Source organism: Chlorocebus sabaeus, chromosome 12 (assembly GCF_047675955.1).
Source record: "Chlorocebus sabaeus isolate Y175 chromosome 12, mChlSab1.0.hap1, whole genome shotgun sequence".
Lineage (NCBI taxonomy): Eukaryota > Metazoa > Chordata > Mammalia > Primates > Cercopithecidae > Chlorocebus > Chlorocebus sabaeus.
This window is the reverse complement of record NC_132915.1, coordinates 113,912,759-113,924,914: the sequence shown is the minus strand read 5'-3', so window position 1 is coordinate 113,924,914 and position 12,156 is coordinate 113,912,759. Positions and strand designations below refer to the sequence as shown.

The 12,156-nt window shown below is 57.6% G+C and overlaps 1 protein-coding gene across 2 annotated transcripts; it reads left to right on the top strand.

Annotated features, from left to right (window-relative positions):
• Positions 1-947: 947 nt before the first annotated feature.
• On the top strand, positions 948-12,154 carry ZMYND19 (zinc finger MYND-type containing 19). Of its 2 annotated transcripts, none has more exons than XM_008005439.3 (6): positions 948-1,244; positions 2,743-2,802; positions 3,622-3,728; positions 4,336-4,476; positions 11,081-11,261; positions 11,549-12,154. In XM_008005439.3, the coding sequence occupies exons 1-6, from the start codon at positions 1,194-1,196 to the stop codon at positions 11,690-11,692; spliced, it is 684 nt and encodes a 227-aa protein (XP_008003630.1). In that variant the 5' UTR covers positions 948-1,193; the 3' UTR covers positions 11,693-12,154. The 2 variants fall into 2 exon arrangements, with proteins under 2 accessions (XP_008003630.1, XP_008003629.1); XM_008005438.3 differs by lacking the exon at positions 948-1,244 and adding an exon at positions 1,440-2,052.
• The last annotated feature ends 2 nt before the right edge of the window (positions 12,155-12,156 follow it).

The following is a 12,156-nucleotide window of genomic DNA, read 5'->3' as shown; positions in this document are numbered from 1 at the left end:
AGAGCAGATGCCAAGTACAGACAATCTGTTAAGAACTTTTGCTGCGATGGGAAGCAGGAAAATGAGGCAGTGGCTGGAAGGGGACGGGGGAGTCAAGGGCTTCTTTTTAAGGTGCCTGCCCATGGGAGAGGGATGCTGCAGTGAGAGGAAGCGCCGCCCCAGCGTTACAGAATTCCACCTCACAGGACACGGAGGCAGGGGTATTCATACTTGGGTAGAATGTGTAGATAAAGGCTTGTGTTGCGCCAGGTATGAGTTCCCAAGCCAGCTGCTCTGTGTCAACACCTGCAGGTCTTTCTCAGCTTTGGAGTCAAGAAGTTACCTTGCCAGGAGCAGCCTCCAACCAATGACTGCAAGGTGAGGGGGGAATGCTGGGTCCCCCTGCAGCAGGGTGAGGGGACAATGCCTTGGCTCCCCTGGCCCCCGGGAAGGGACTCTGAGAATGGTTCCTACATGACCTGCTGCCACAGGAACTGGACTGGTAGCACCCCCTTCTCTGCCTCACACCCCCATTCTCCTGCTGGTGTCTCCTGGGGTCTTCCCTCAAGCTAACAAATTGAACTTTTTTTTTTGAGACAGAGTTTCACTCCGTTCCCGGCGGCGGGAAGCAGCTTACGAGGGCCACCGCAAGGGAGGAGAAGGGCGACCGGCTCGCAGAGCGCCACGGACCCGGCGCGAGTCCCCAGCCGCGCTCCGCACGGCCCCTCCAGGAGCAGCGCGGCGACCCGCACAAAGCTTCCCGCGAAACTGACGTCGGCGCGCGCAGGCACCGCCCCCGACCTCGCCCCTCCCCCGCGCTCGCCCCGCTCCCCAGAGCGCCGGCGCACTCGCCCTCCTCCCATTGGTTGCTGCGGCGCGGCGCGCTCCGGCCGGCGCCGTGCGCGCCTAGCGATTGGCGGAGCGGCGGCGGGCCGGGGGGTGTGTCCCGGGCTGCGCCCCGCCCCTCCGCTCCGCTCGCTGTGGTGCGCGCGGTGGCGGCGGCAGCGGCGGCGGCGCGTGGCAGGTCCGGCGGGCGCGAGGCGGCGGCGGAGGCCCGAGCCCGGCCCAGCCTCGTCCCGCCCGGGGCCCGCCTGGCTGCTACCCCGATCCCGGCTCCGGTCCCGTCCTGCCCCGGCGCGCCGCGGCCTCGCCCCGGCCCCCGCCCGGCGCCTCCCGAGGGAGCGGCGCTGCCGGCCGAGAGCGCAGGCCCGGCCATGACCGACTTCAAATTGGGTATCGTGCGGCTCGGCCGGGTGGCCGGGAAGGTGAGCGGCGCGGAGCCCGCGGCCCGGCCCGTCTCGCCCGTCTTGGCCTCCGCGCGGGGCCGGGGGCGGTTGTGCGGGCGGCGGCCGGGGCGGGGGCGCGGAGCCCGGGATGGGCCCCAGCGGGGCGGGGGACGCTGCGCGGGCCCGGCAGCTGGCCCCGCGCGGGTGCAGCTTCCTCTCGCAGGCCGGCGGGCGCGCACCCCTCGGCTGCGGAGCGCACCTGGCCGCCCTCGGCCCTGCCCTGCCGGAGGTGGAGGCCACGGCCCTGTCCCGAGCCGGGCGCGGAGATGCGTGGCTCGAGCCCGGCCGCGTTCTCCCGGAGCCCTCCCCGTGGTGTCGGGGAGCCGGGGCCTAGCGCGGCGTCCGGGCTGCCGGTGCGGCCACACGGTTTGAACACAGCGCCCTTTCCCAGGCAGCGCCACCTCCACACCTCTCGCCGAGGCGGGTCTGGTGTGGGCTCTTCTGTGCCTCGCAGTTCTCAGCGGGGCTTCGGGCTCGTTTTAACGCTGCCAGGGGTTGGCCAGGGTAGGCTGAGCCTCGGGCTCAGAGCAGAGAGGAAGAAGCCTGGGCCCTGATGCTGCAGACTCAGGCACTTCCTCGATTTCTCTTCTTACCTGGCCCCCACGCTCCACGTTTGAGGCTGGGGATTCCATGGCACCTGTGGGCACTGAGGCTTGGCGGTTTCTCGGAGCCACCTGTGCAGCTGCACCAGCCAGGGTCCTTACCCGGATGGGAGCCCTGTTCCTGTCACCAGCGGCTGCAGCTTCTGGTGGGAGAGAGGAGCGGAGGCAGTGTCAGGCGGCGTCAGGTAAAACAGGTTCAGATCCCAGAAGAAGAACTGCCAAGAGGGAGACTGGCCCGTTCTGGGACCTGTTCCTGTTTCCTGCCCCTGCTGCAAGAGCATAGGCAGGGCCTGCTGGGGAGGAGGCTTTTTCCCACCAGGGAAGGGTGGGCTCCCCAGTCAGGTCAGAGACCTGAGACCCCTTCTGATTCCGCCACTGATGACATTGTCATCCATTATAGCTTTCCTTTGGAACATTTCAGATGGACAAAAAACTGAAAAGGGCAATTCAATGAGCAGCTCAGCTTAATAAACACACCCTAATCAAAACCTTTTGGCTCTTCTGCCTCATCCCCAGACCCTCCCTCAGCTCAGTGAAACCGTTTCTGCCTAGGTTTATTGGTGTGTTAAATGTTCGGTGCCACTGTTGGGGTTAGGCCTGCGAGGATGAGGCTGCGAGGATACCAGCTCCTCTGGCGCAGATGAAAGTGGTCTACTGTCTTTTAACCAGTCTGCCTGTGTTTTGGTGTAGACTGCACCACCCCAAATGGTGGAATGAGGCCCCTGTGTGCTGAGCTGTCTTGGTCTGAAGAGGCCTGTGGTTACTTTCCACTTCACAGGAAAATGCAGCAGGCTCCTGCCTGTTCTGGTTATAAGGTTACTGCACCTCACGCAGATCTCAAATGTAATGATTTGAAACATGTGGTTAACTTCCAGACCAAATACACGCTGATCGATGAGCAGGACATCCCGCTGGTGGAAAGCTACTCCTTTGAGGTAAGTAAGGATGCTTGTTCCCTCCCTTAATGCTTGTGGTCAGTGCCCAGGAGGGTCACGAGGAGCGAGCCCTCCCCTGTGCTGCAAGAGCAGGCGGCCCCACAAGTGGACATCTGGGGCTGGCCTGTGAGCCCTGAGCCCTCAGCCCCACATGGAACCGTGGCCCCGCAGAACCTGGCTGTTGCTCCCACTGTGGCCCACGTGGCTTGGCGACCCTGGTCTTTCCTCACTTTCACCCCAGCTGTTAGCTCTTCTTGAAAGCAAATGGAATGTTCTCACGTTTGCGATTGTGTCACGTGGACCATGTCTGTTAGCTCGAAGACCTTGTTCCTTAGAGCTTGCCGCCTGCTGAGCCTGCCCTAGCCCCTCCTGGCTGCCCAGCTGCCTCTTGTTCTCTGCTCTCATGGGGTCTTCCTGCCTCTTCCCAGCTTCCGTTCCTGCCGCTGAGCTTGGCCTCCCTCACCACACTTTATCTCTGTGCCCCCACACATTCACAGTAGTGACTTGTCCAGGGGTTTCTCTATCTCACTGCACTGTGGGCTTTTTTCAAGAGTAGGAAAATGTATTTGTCTATGTCCATTGTATTTTGCAGAGTTGTTTGTGAGTGTTTCTTGCCTGGATAGACAGAGTGGTGGTGGGCCACGCTGGCCCCTGGGAGCCACGTGCCTATGGCAGGCTCTGCACTCCCCAGGGTCTCAGGGACAGGGCTGGCATTTGTCCCTCTGGCTTGCTTGTTTCACTTGGTTTTTCTAAGAGGGAATTGAAGTGTTGCTGAGAATTGGAGGCTTTTTAACAGCTCTTTCCCTTGTTCCTTCTCAGGCCCGAATGGAAGTGGATGCAGATGGAAATGGTGCTAAGATATTTGCCTATGCCTTTGACAAGAACCGAGGAAGGGGCTCCGGGAGACTCCTTCATGAACTGCTGTGGTGGGTGTTTCCAAGCTGCCTCTGCCCCCTGCCACTGGGCTCCTGGGTGAGCTCCGATGGCACAGGGCGCCTGGAGCCCCCTGCCCCACTGGGGCCCTGCCTTGCCTTCCCTGAATCTCGCAGTTATTTTTGTGTACTTTGCCACTAACTCAAAGGAATGAATGATTTGTATATTACGCTTCAAACCCAAGTGGACTTTCTGCTGGAAGCTTGCCCGGGACTGGCGGCCTCTGGAGGGACGGTTGTTGCTCCCCTTGCTGGTTTTTTGCTGAGCCCCCTGGTGTGCATGGTGGGGACCACTTAGATGGGGAGCTGTCTCCAGGCCATCTGCTCAGGTGGTTTTGCATTCCACCCTTGGCTGTCTGTGCTCCGAAGTCCAGGGGCCAGGTCCTCCCTGTATCCCTGTCCTGTTTGGGCCACAGATCAGGTGCTTGGGTTTCTCTCAGCAGCTTCCGCCTGAGGTACCCTCCTCCAGAGGAGCAGGGGCCTGATCAGATCACATGGCTGACGTTTCTTGCTGGAGGACTTTGGTGCCTGACCAGAACTATCTGTGAGGGTGGGAGGCAGTGATGCAGGGTTAGATGCAGGGTTTGCTGTCTGTTTCTAGGGAGCGGCACCGGGGGGGCGTGGCCCCGGGCTTCCAGGTGGTACACCTCAACGCTGTGACTGTGGACAATCGCCTGGACAACCTGCAGCTGGTGCCGTGGGGCTGGCGGCCCAAGGCTGAAGAGACCTCCAGCAAACAGAGGTGGGTCTTCTCAGGGCCCGGTGATGCTGGCAGAGGTGCCTTTTGAGGAGGGCCGCCTCCAAAGCTCTTGTTTCCAAGAGGGTCTTGTGTTCCTCCTCTGAGCCCTGATGCTTCTGTCTGTTTTGGGACTTTCATTGTTTTTCCCCAAAGTGTGGAATCCTTTTCTTTATGGGAGCATGAAGGATCTTGGTATGTGTTTTTGCATTGCTCTTCTGATAATTGGCTCTGGGAACCTCCCTTTAGCTGGCATGACAAAGTGGGGAGAAGGGCTGCTTGCTCCAGGGCAGGGCCCGCGCTGGGACTCAGTGTGAGCAGGGTTTCTGCCCCATACCCCGTAGGTATCAGCCTTCTCTCCTCACCTCAGGATTCCTCCCTTCTCTCCTCACCCCGAGATTCTTCCCTTCTCTCCTCACCTCAGGATTCTTCTCTCTTCACCTCAGGATTCCTCCCTTCTCACCCCAGGATTCCTCCCTTCTCTCCTCACCTCAGGATTTCTCCCTTCTCACCCCAGGGTTCTTCCCTTTTCTCCTCACCTCAGGATCCTTCTCTCCTCACCTCAGGATTCTTCTCTTCTCAACTCAGGATTCCTCCCTTTTCACCTCAGGATTCCTCCCTTCTCTCCTCACCCCAGGATTCCTCCCTTCTCTCCTCACCCCAGGATTCTTCTCTCCTCACCCCAGGATTCCTCCCTTCTCTCCTCACCCCAGGATTCCTCCCTTCTCTCCTCACCCCAGGATTCTTCTCTCCTCACCCCAGGATTCCTCCCTTCTTTCCTCACCTCAGGATTCCTCCCTTCTCTCCTCACCCCGAGATTCTTCCCTTCTCTCCTCACCTCAGGATTCTTCTCTCTTCACCTCAGGATTCCTCCCTTCTCACCCCAGGATTCCTCCCTTCTCTCCTCACCTCAGGATTCCTCCCTTCTCACCCCAGGGTTCTTCCCTTTTCTCCTCACCTCAGGATCCTTCTCTCCTCACCTCAGGATTCTTCTCTCCTTACCTCAGGATTCCTCCCTTCTCACCTCAGGATTCCTCCCTTCTCTCCTCACCCCAGGATTCCTCCCTTCTCTCCTCACCCCAGGATTCTTCTCTCCTCACCCCAGGATTCCTCCCTTCTCTCCTCACCCCAGGATTCTTCCCTTCTCTCCTCACCTCAGGATTCTTCTCTCCTCACCTCAGGATTCCTCCCTTCTCACCCCAGGATTCCTCCCTTCTCTCCTCACCTCAGGATTCCTCTCTTCTCTCCTCACCCCAGGATTCCTCCCTTCTCTCCTCACCTCAGGATTCTTCTCTCCTCACCTCAGGATTCCTCCCTTCTCACCCCAGGATTCCTCCCTTCTCTCCTCACCTCAGGATTCTTCTCTCCTTACCTCAGGATTCCTCCCTTCTCACCTCAGGATTCCTCCCTTCTCTCCTCACCCCAGGATTCCTCCCTTCTCTCCTCACCCCAGGATTCCTCCCTTTTCTCCTCACCTCAGGATCCTTCTCTCCTCACCTCAGGATTCTTCTCTTCTCAACTCAGGATTCCTCCCTTTTCACCTCAGGATTCCTCCCTTCTCTCCTCACCCCAGGATTCTTCTCTCCTCACCCCAGGATTCCTCCCTTCTCTCCTCACCTCAGGATTCCTCCCTTCTCACCCCAGGATTCCTCCCTTCTCTCCTCACCTCAGGATTCTTCTCTCCTTACCTCAGGATTCCTCCCTTCTCACCTCAGGATTCCTCCCTTCTCTCCTCACCCCAGGATTCCTCCCTTCTCTCCTCACCCCAGGATTCCTCCCTTCTCTCCTCACCTCAGGATTCCTCCCTTCTCTCCTCACCTCAGGATTCCTCCCTTCTCTCCTCACCTCAGGATTCCTCTCTTCTCTCCTCACCCCAGGATTCCTCCCTTCTCTCCTCACCCCAGGATTCCTCCCTTCTCTCCTCACCCCAGGATTCCTCCCTTCTCTCCTCACCTCAGGATTCTTCTCTCCTCACCTCAGGATTCCTCCCTTCTCACCCCAGGATTCCTCCCTTCTCTCCTCACCTCAGGATTCCTCTCTTCTCTCCTCACCCCAGGATTCCTCCCTTCTCTCCTCACCCCAGGATTCTTCTTTCCTCACCCCAGGATTCCTCCCTTCTTTCCTCACCCCAGGATTCCTCCCTTCTCTCCTCATCTCAGGATTCTTCTCTCCGCACCCCAGGATTCCTCCCTTCTCTCCTCACCCCAGGATTCCTCCCTTCTCTCCTCACCCCAGGATTCCTCCCTTCTCTCCTCACCTCAGGATTCTTCTCTTCTCAACTCAGGATTCCTCCCTTTTCACCTCAGGATTCCTCCCTTCTCTCCTCACCCCAGGATTCCTCCCTTCTCTCCTCACCTCAGGATTCCTCCCTTCTCTCCTCACCCCAGGATTCCTCCCTTCTCTCCTCACCCCAGGATTCCTCCCTTCTCTCCTCACCCCAGGATTCCTCCCTTCTCTCCTCACCTCAGGATTCTTCTCTCCTCACCTCAGGATTCTTCTCTTCTCAACTCAGGATTCCTCCCTTTTCACCTCAGGATTCCTCCCTTCTCTCCTCACCTCAGGATTCCTCCCTTCTCTCCTCACCTCAGGATTCCTCCCTTCTCTCCTCACCCCAGGATTCTTCTCTCCTCACCTCAGGATTCCTCCCTTCTGTCCTCACCTCAGGATTCCTCCCTTCTCTCCTCACCCCAGGATTCTTCTCTTCTCAACTCAGGATTCCTCCCTTCTCACCCCAGGATTCCTCCCTTCTCTCCTCACCCCAGGATTCCTCCCTTCTCTCCTCACCCCAGGATTCTTCTCTCCTCACCTCAGGATTCCTCCCTTCTGTCCTCACCCCAGGATTCCTCCCTTCTCTCCTCACCTCAGGATTCTTCTTTCCTCACCCCAGGATTCCTCCCTTCTCTCCTCACCCCAGGATTCCTCCCTTCTCTCCTCACCTCAGGATTCTTCTCTCCTCACCCCAGGATTCCTCCCTTCTCTCCTCACCCCAGGATTCCTCCCTTCTCTCCTCATCTCAGGATTCTTCTCTCCTCACCCCAGGATTCCTCCCTTCTCTCCTCACCCCAGGATTCCTCCCTTCTCTCCTCACCCCAGGATTCCTCCCTTCTCTCCTCACCTCAGGATTCCTCCCTTCTCTCCTCACCTCAGGATTCCTCCCTTCTCTCCTCACCTCAGGATTCTTCTCTTCTCAACTCAGGATTCCTCCCTTCTCACCCCAGGATTCCTCCCTTCTCTCCTCACCCCAGGATTCTTCTCTCCTCACCCCAGGATTCTTCTCTCCTCACCCCAGGATTCTTCTCTCCTCACCCCAGGATTCTTCTCTCCTCACCTCAGGATTCCTCCCTTCTCTCCTCATCTCAGGATTCCTTTCTGTGCACACAGATGGGTCTTTTTGTTGTGTTCTTTTGCTAAACAGTTTTCGTTAAGCAAAAGTTTAAAGCAGAGAATGTGTGGTTCAGGGCTCAGCCCTTGGCCCCCCACTTGCCTGTGATCCTGAAAGCAGTGCTTTGCATGGGCTTCCCACGTGGGAGGGCAGTTCCTGCTGGCCCTAGAATCAGCCAGGCTGTGAACTTCATGGAGCCCTTGGGAAGAGCCGAGGGACCAGCAGGATGGGGGTTGGGAACCCAGATGAGCCAGGGAGTCCCCAGCCACACACGCTTCGCTGACATGTTCCCCAGTCGCCCTGGGGCTTCTGGGCATGTCCTCAAGCCTCTGGGCAGCCTTTCCTGGTGCAAGCAGTGCGAACTGCCCTAGCAGATGGTTATCAGCAACGCTGGTAAGGTTTAGTGTTTTGGGCTTGGTGATGGTTGGTGGCTGTGGGTAGAATCTTTGCAGTTGTCACCTCAGGGTCATGCTAAAGCCCCGTGCGGCCGAGGTGGAAACAGTGGGAACACCTGAGACACTGGTTGGTGATGTGGGGACAGTCCCCAGGTCTCCAAAATGCCACCCCCAAACTGCTGTTCCTGCCACCCTGGAGGGAGTCCTGCAAGTCCTCCCCATCCCCTCCTCACTGGGCCTCTCAGGATGAAGGCAGAGCCTGCGGTGTCTTTCGTTCTTGTTGGGCTAGTGGTTTTGTTCCCTGCTCTGTTTATTTAATGTAATTAATTAATTTTACAGATGGGTCTCACTGTGTTGCCCAGGCTGGTCTCAAACTCCTGGCTTCAGGAAATCCTCCTTCCTCAGCACTTTTTTTTTTTTTTTTTTTTTTTTTTTTGAGACGGAGTCTTGCTCTGTCGCCCAGGCTGGAGTGCAGTGGCCGGATCTCAGCTCACTGCAAGCTCCGCCTCCGGGGTTTACGCCATTCTCCTGCCTCAGCCTCCCGAGTAGCTGGGACTACAGGCACGCGCCACCTCGCCCGGCTAGTTTTTTGTATTTTTTAATAGAGACGGGGTTTCACCGTGTTAGCCAGGATGATCTCGATCTCCTGACCTAGTGATCCGCCCGTCTCGGCCTCCCAAAGTGCCGGGATTACAGGCTTGAGCCACCGTGCCCGGCCTTTTTTTTTTTTTTTTTTTTTTTTTGAGACAGAGTTTGGCTGCATCGCCCAGGCTGGAGTGCAGTGGCGCGATCTTGGCTTGCTGCAGCTTCTGCCTGCCTGGTTCAAGCAATTCTGCCTCAGCCTTCCTAGTAGCTGGGACTACAGGTGCCCGCCACCACGCCTGGCTAACGTTTGTATTTTTAGTAGAGACATGATTTTGGCATGTTGGCCAGGCTGTCTTGAACTCCTGACCTCAGATGATCCGCCTGCCTCAGCCTCCCAAAGTGCTGGGATTACAGGTGTGAGCCACCATGCCTAGCCCCGCCTCAGCCTTTTGAGTAGCTGAGATAACAGGTGTGCACCACCATGCCCGGTCCCTGCTCTAATATTAGAGTTTTGACCCTTCTCTCATACTGCTTGTGAGTGACGCCAATCCTCTTATGGTTGTTGGATGGGATTTTTTTCTTTCGGGGATTATGTTAGCTGGAACTTTGGGTTGCAAGAAACAGAAACAGCTCAATTTGGCTGAAACAAAAATAGGGTACGTTTTGGTATCCTGACTGAAATGTGGAGAGCCAGGGATGCTGCTGCCTCCAGCTCTGCGCCCCCACTGCCGGCTCCTCTCCGAGAGGCGGCATGCGCACTACCCAGCACCTGTGGAGTGAAGCAGGCACCCTGTTCTGGTGGTGTCTGGGGAAGCCCTGGGATGAACTGTAGTTAGCTTGCTTTGAATCACTTCTCTACATGAAGTCAGAGTTGTGTCATCCACGGGAAGGGGAAGGAGTGCGTGGCAGGCAAAGCAGCATCCGTAGCATCTCCTCCTGCGTTGTCCCACATTGATACATGCTCAGTGTTGATGCTGGGATGCGCCCTCCCCGACTCCACAAGTTCCCCCACTGCCCACCACTCCACCAGGCGATGTCATCTGTCCCTGCCGTGGTATGGGTCATTTCAGTCGGTTCTCAATAAGACTCAGGGTCCGGCCAGCCTGTGACTGAATGTTACCTTGAATCCTCTCAGCACCCTTCCTAGTCAGGAGGGGAGATAACTGCCGTTAAGAACAGCTGTTTGGAAAGGGGGTGTTGGGCTGGTGCTCCTGGTCAGCCCATTCTCCGTGGGCACAGCAGGATGAGTTGCGCTGAGGCTGCGGCCTTATACAACCCCCTGCTGCAGGAGGTGGCCTGCGGTGGCTCAGGACTGATCAGGCTCGGCCATCTTTGGTTTGCCAACGTGGGGTTTTAGAACCCAGCAGGTATTGGGCCTCTTGTGCTGGGTCAGCAGCCCAGGCCACAAGCAGAAGTCAGCTAGCCAGTGTGGGCCTGGCGTCTGAATGGCTGGGTGCTGTGCGCCGTTCTGGATCCCAGTTTGTGGCCTCCCTGTGGTCTGGCTCTTTGTGGTGGGGTCACCCTGTCTTTGTCAGGCCTGGGCTGTTGCTCTGCTTTCCTGGCACTGTGTCAGCTCAGCCCCCACAAAAGGGGCCTGTTGGCAAAGGGGTGTTTTCCTTTTCTGTCTTCAGAAGCCAGCAGTGTCTGAAACTTGCCTCTGTCTGGTGGGACCTCACTAACATCTTCCCATGTCCTGATCCTTCCACCTTTTAACCAAGTCTCCTCAGGGTCTGGCCTCAGAGAACAGGGTTGTTGGGGTGGTTTATGCAGGTCCTTTACTCTGTGATGCAGCAGGGCTGGGGCTGCCCACACTTGCCTCTGAGCAGCCAGTGCTCGCTCCAGGGCCTGTTCTGTACAACACGTGTAGGGCAGCTCCCGGCATGGAAGGGGAGGTGGACCGACAGGGCAGTAATGGGCACCTCTGCAGGTCAAGGGTAAGGAGAGGGGCTGCCTTGCTTTGCGCAGGGGCCTGACCTGGGCCCTGCCTCCTGCTACTGTGTGCCTGTCAGTCCCAGGTGCTGGGGACAGGGTGACAGATGAGGCGGTGCTTATGCGTGAGTGGGAAGACAAGACACAATATTTACTGTCAGGTAGTGAAAAGCACATGCAGCAGGGATGCGCCAGAGGAGACTGGAATTCGGGCCGGGTGTCCTGGGCAGGATGGCACTCTCTGGAGTTATCACATCACCCGCCGTGTGCTGGCCCCATTTGGCCAGAGTGCACTGAAGTGTCTGTTTCTTTCTTTAAGGGAGCAAAGCTTATATTGGCTTGCAATTCAGCAGCTGCCTACAGACCCTATAGAAGAACAGTTTCCTGTCCTAAATGTGACCCGGTACTATAATGCCAACGGGGATGTAGTGGAAGAGGAGGAGAATTCTTGCACCTACTACGAGTGCCACTACCCTCCCTGCACGGTGATTGAGAAGCAGGTGGGTGTGCTGCAGTGCGGCCTGGTCCTTGGCACCTCTGCCCTGTAGCCCAGTCTTGGTTTGGGGTCTTGCCCTCCCACCGCAGGGCCCCATTCCCCGGAGACCACTTGGACTTTTCCACCAGGGTGGTCTCCCTTTGCCCTTGTGCTGGCCTGACCAGGGCCCAGGCCCTCCAGCCTTGGTACGTGGTGTTTTGCAGGGTCCGTCAGATTGTCTGTGCGATGCAGTCTTTGCCCCACACTGCATCCCAGGCATGACGGTGAAGCCACAAGTGTTCTGTATTTCAGCTCCGGGAGTTCAACATCTGTGGGCGCTGCCAGGTGGCCCGGTACTGTGGCTCCCAGTGCCAGCAGAAGGACTGGCCAGCCCACAAGAAGCACTGTCGGGAGAGGAAGCGTCCCTTCCAGCATGAGCTTGAGCCAGAGCGATGACGGGCGGGAGAGCCGCACACACTCGCAGCCCCCGGGCTCTACCCTGGGCACAGCAGAGACAGACTGGTGGTTGAACCTGGAGGTGCCGAAAAAGCCAGCTGCGGGCCCTGGACAACCGCCGTGAGACTCCCGATGTCACAGGCAGTCTGTGTGGTTATAGCGCCCCTCAGTGTTCATCTCCAGCAGAGACAACGAAGGAGGCTCCCACCAGGACGGTTCTCATTATTTATATGTTAATATGTTTGTAAACTCATGTACAGTTTTTTTTGGGGGGAGGCAATGGGAAGGGTAGAAATTACAAATAGAATCATTTGCTGTAATCCTCGAATGGCAAACGGTCAGGCCACGTGTCTAAAAACTGTCCTGTAGCTGAAGCTTCTCCTCTGGGCCACGGGAGCCCCATGAAGCGCGGCCTGCACAGGAGTTGTGTCCACAAAGGCAAAGTAAAGGGGTGGAATCATCCG

Excerpts from the sequence above, each read along its gene's own strand:
- ZMYND19 (XM_008005438.3), top strand. The coding sequence starts at position 1,819 with ATGCTGCAGACTCAGGCACTTCCTCGATTTCTCTTCTTACCTGGCCCC. Across the intron at positions 2,803-3,621 it reads TGGAAAGCTACTCCTTTGAG|GCCCGAATGGAAGTGGATGC; the intron begins GTAAGTAAGGAT and ends GTTCCTTCTCAG. Across the intron at positions 3,729-4,335 it reads CTCCTTCATGAACTGCTGTG|GGAGCGGCACCGGGGGGGCG; the intron begins GTGGGTGTTTCC and ends GTCTGTTTCTAG.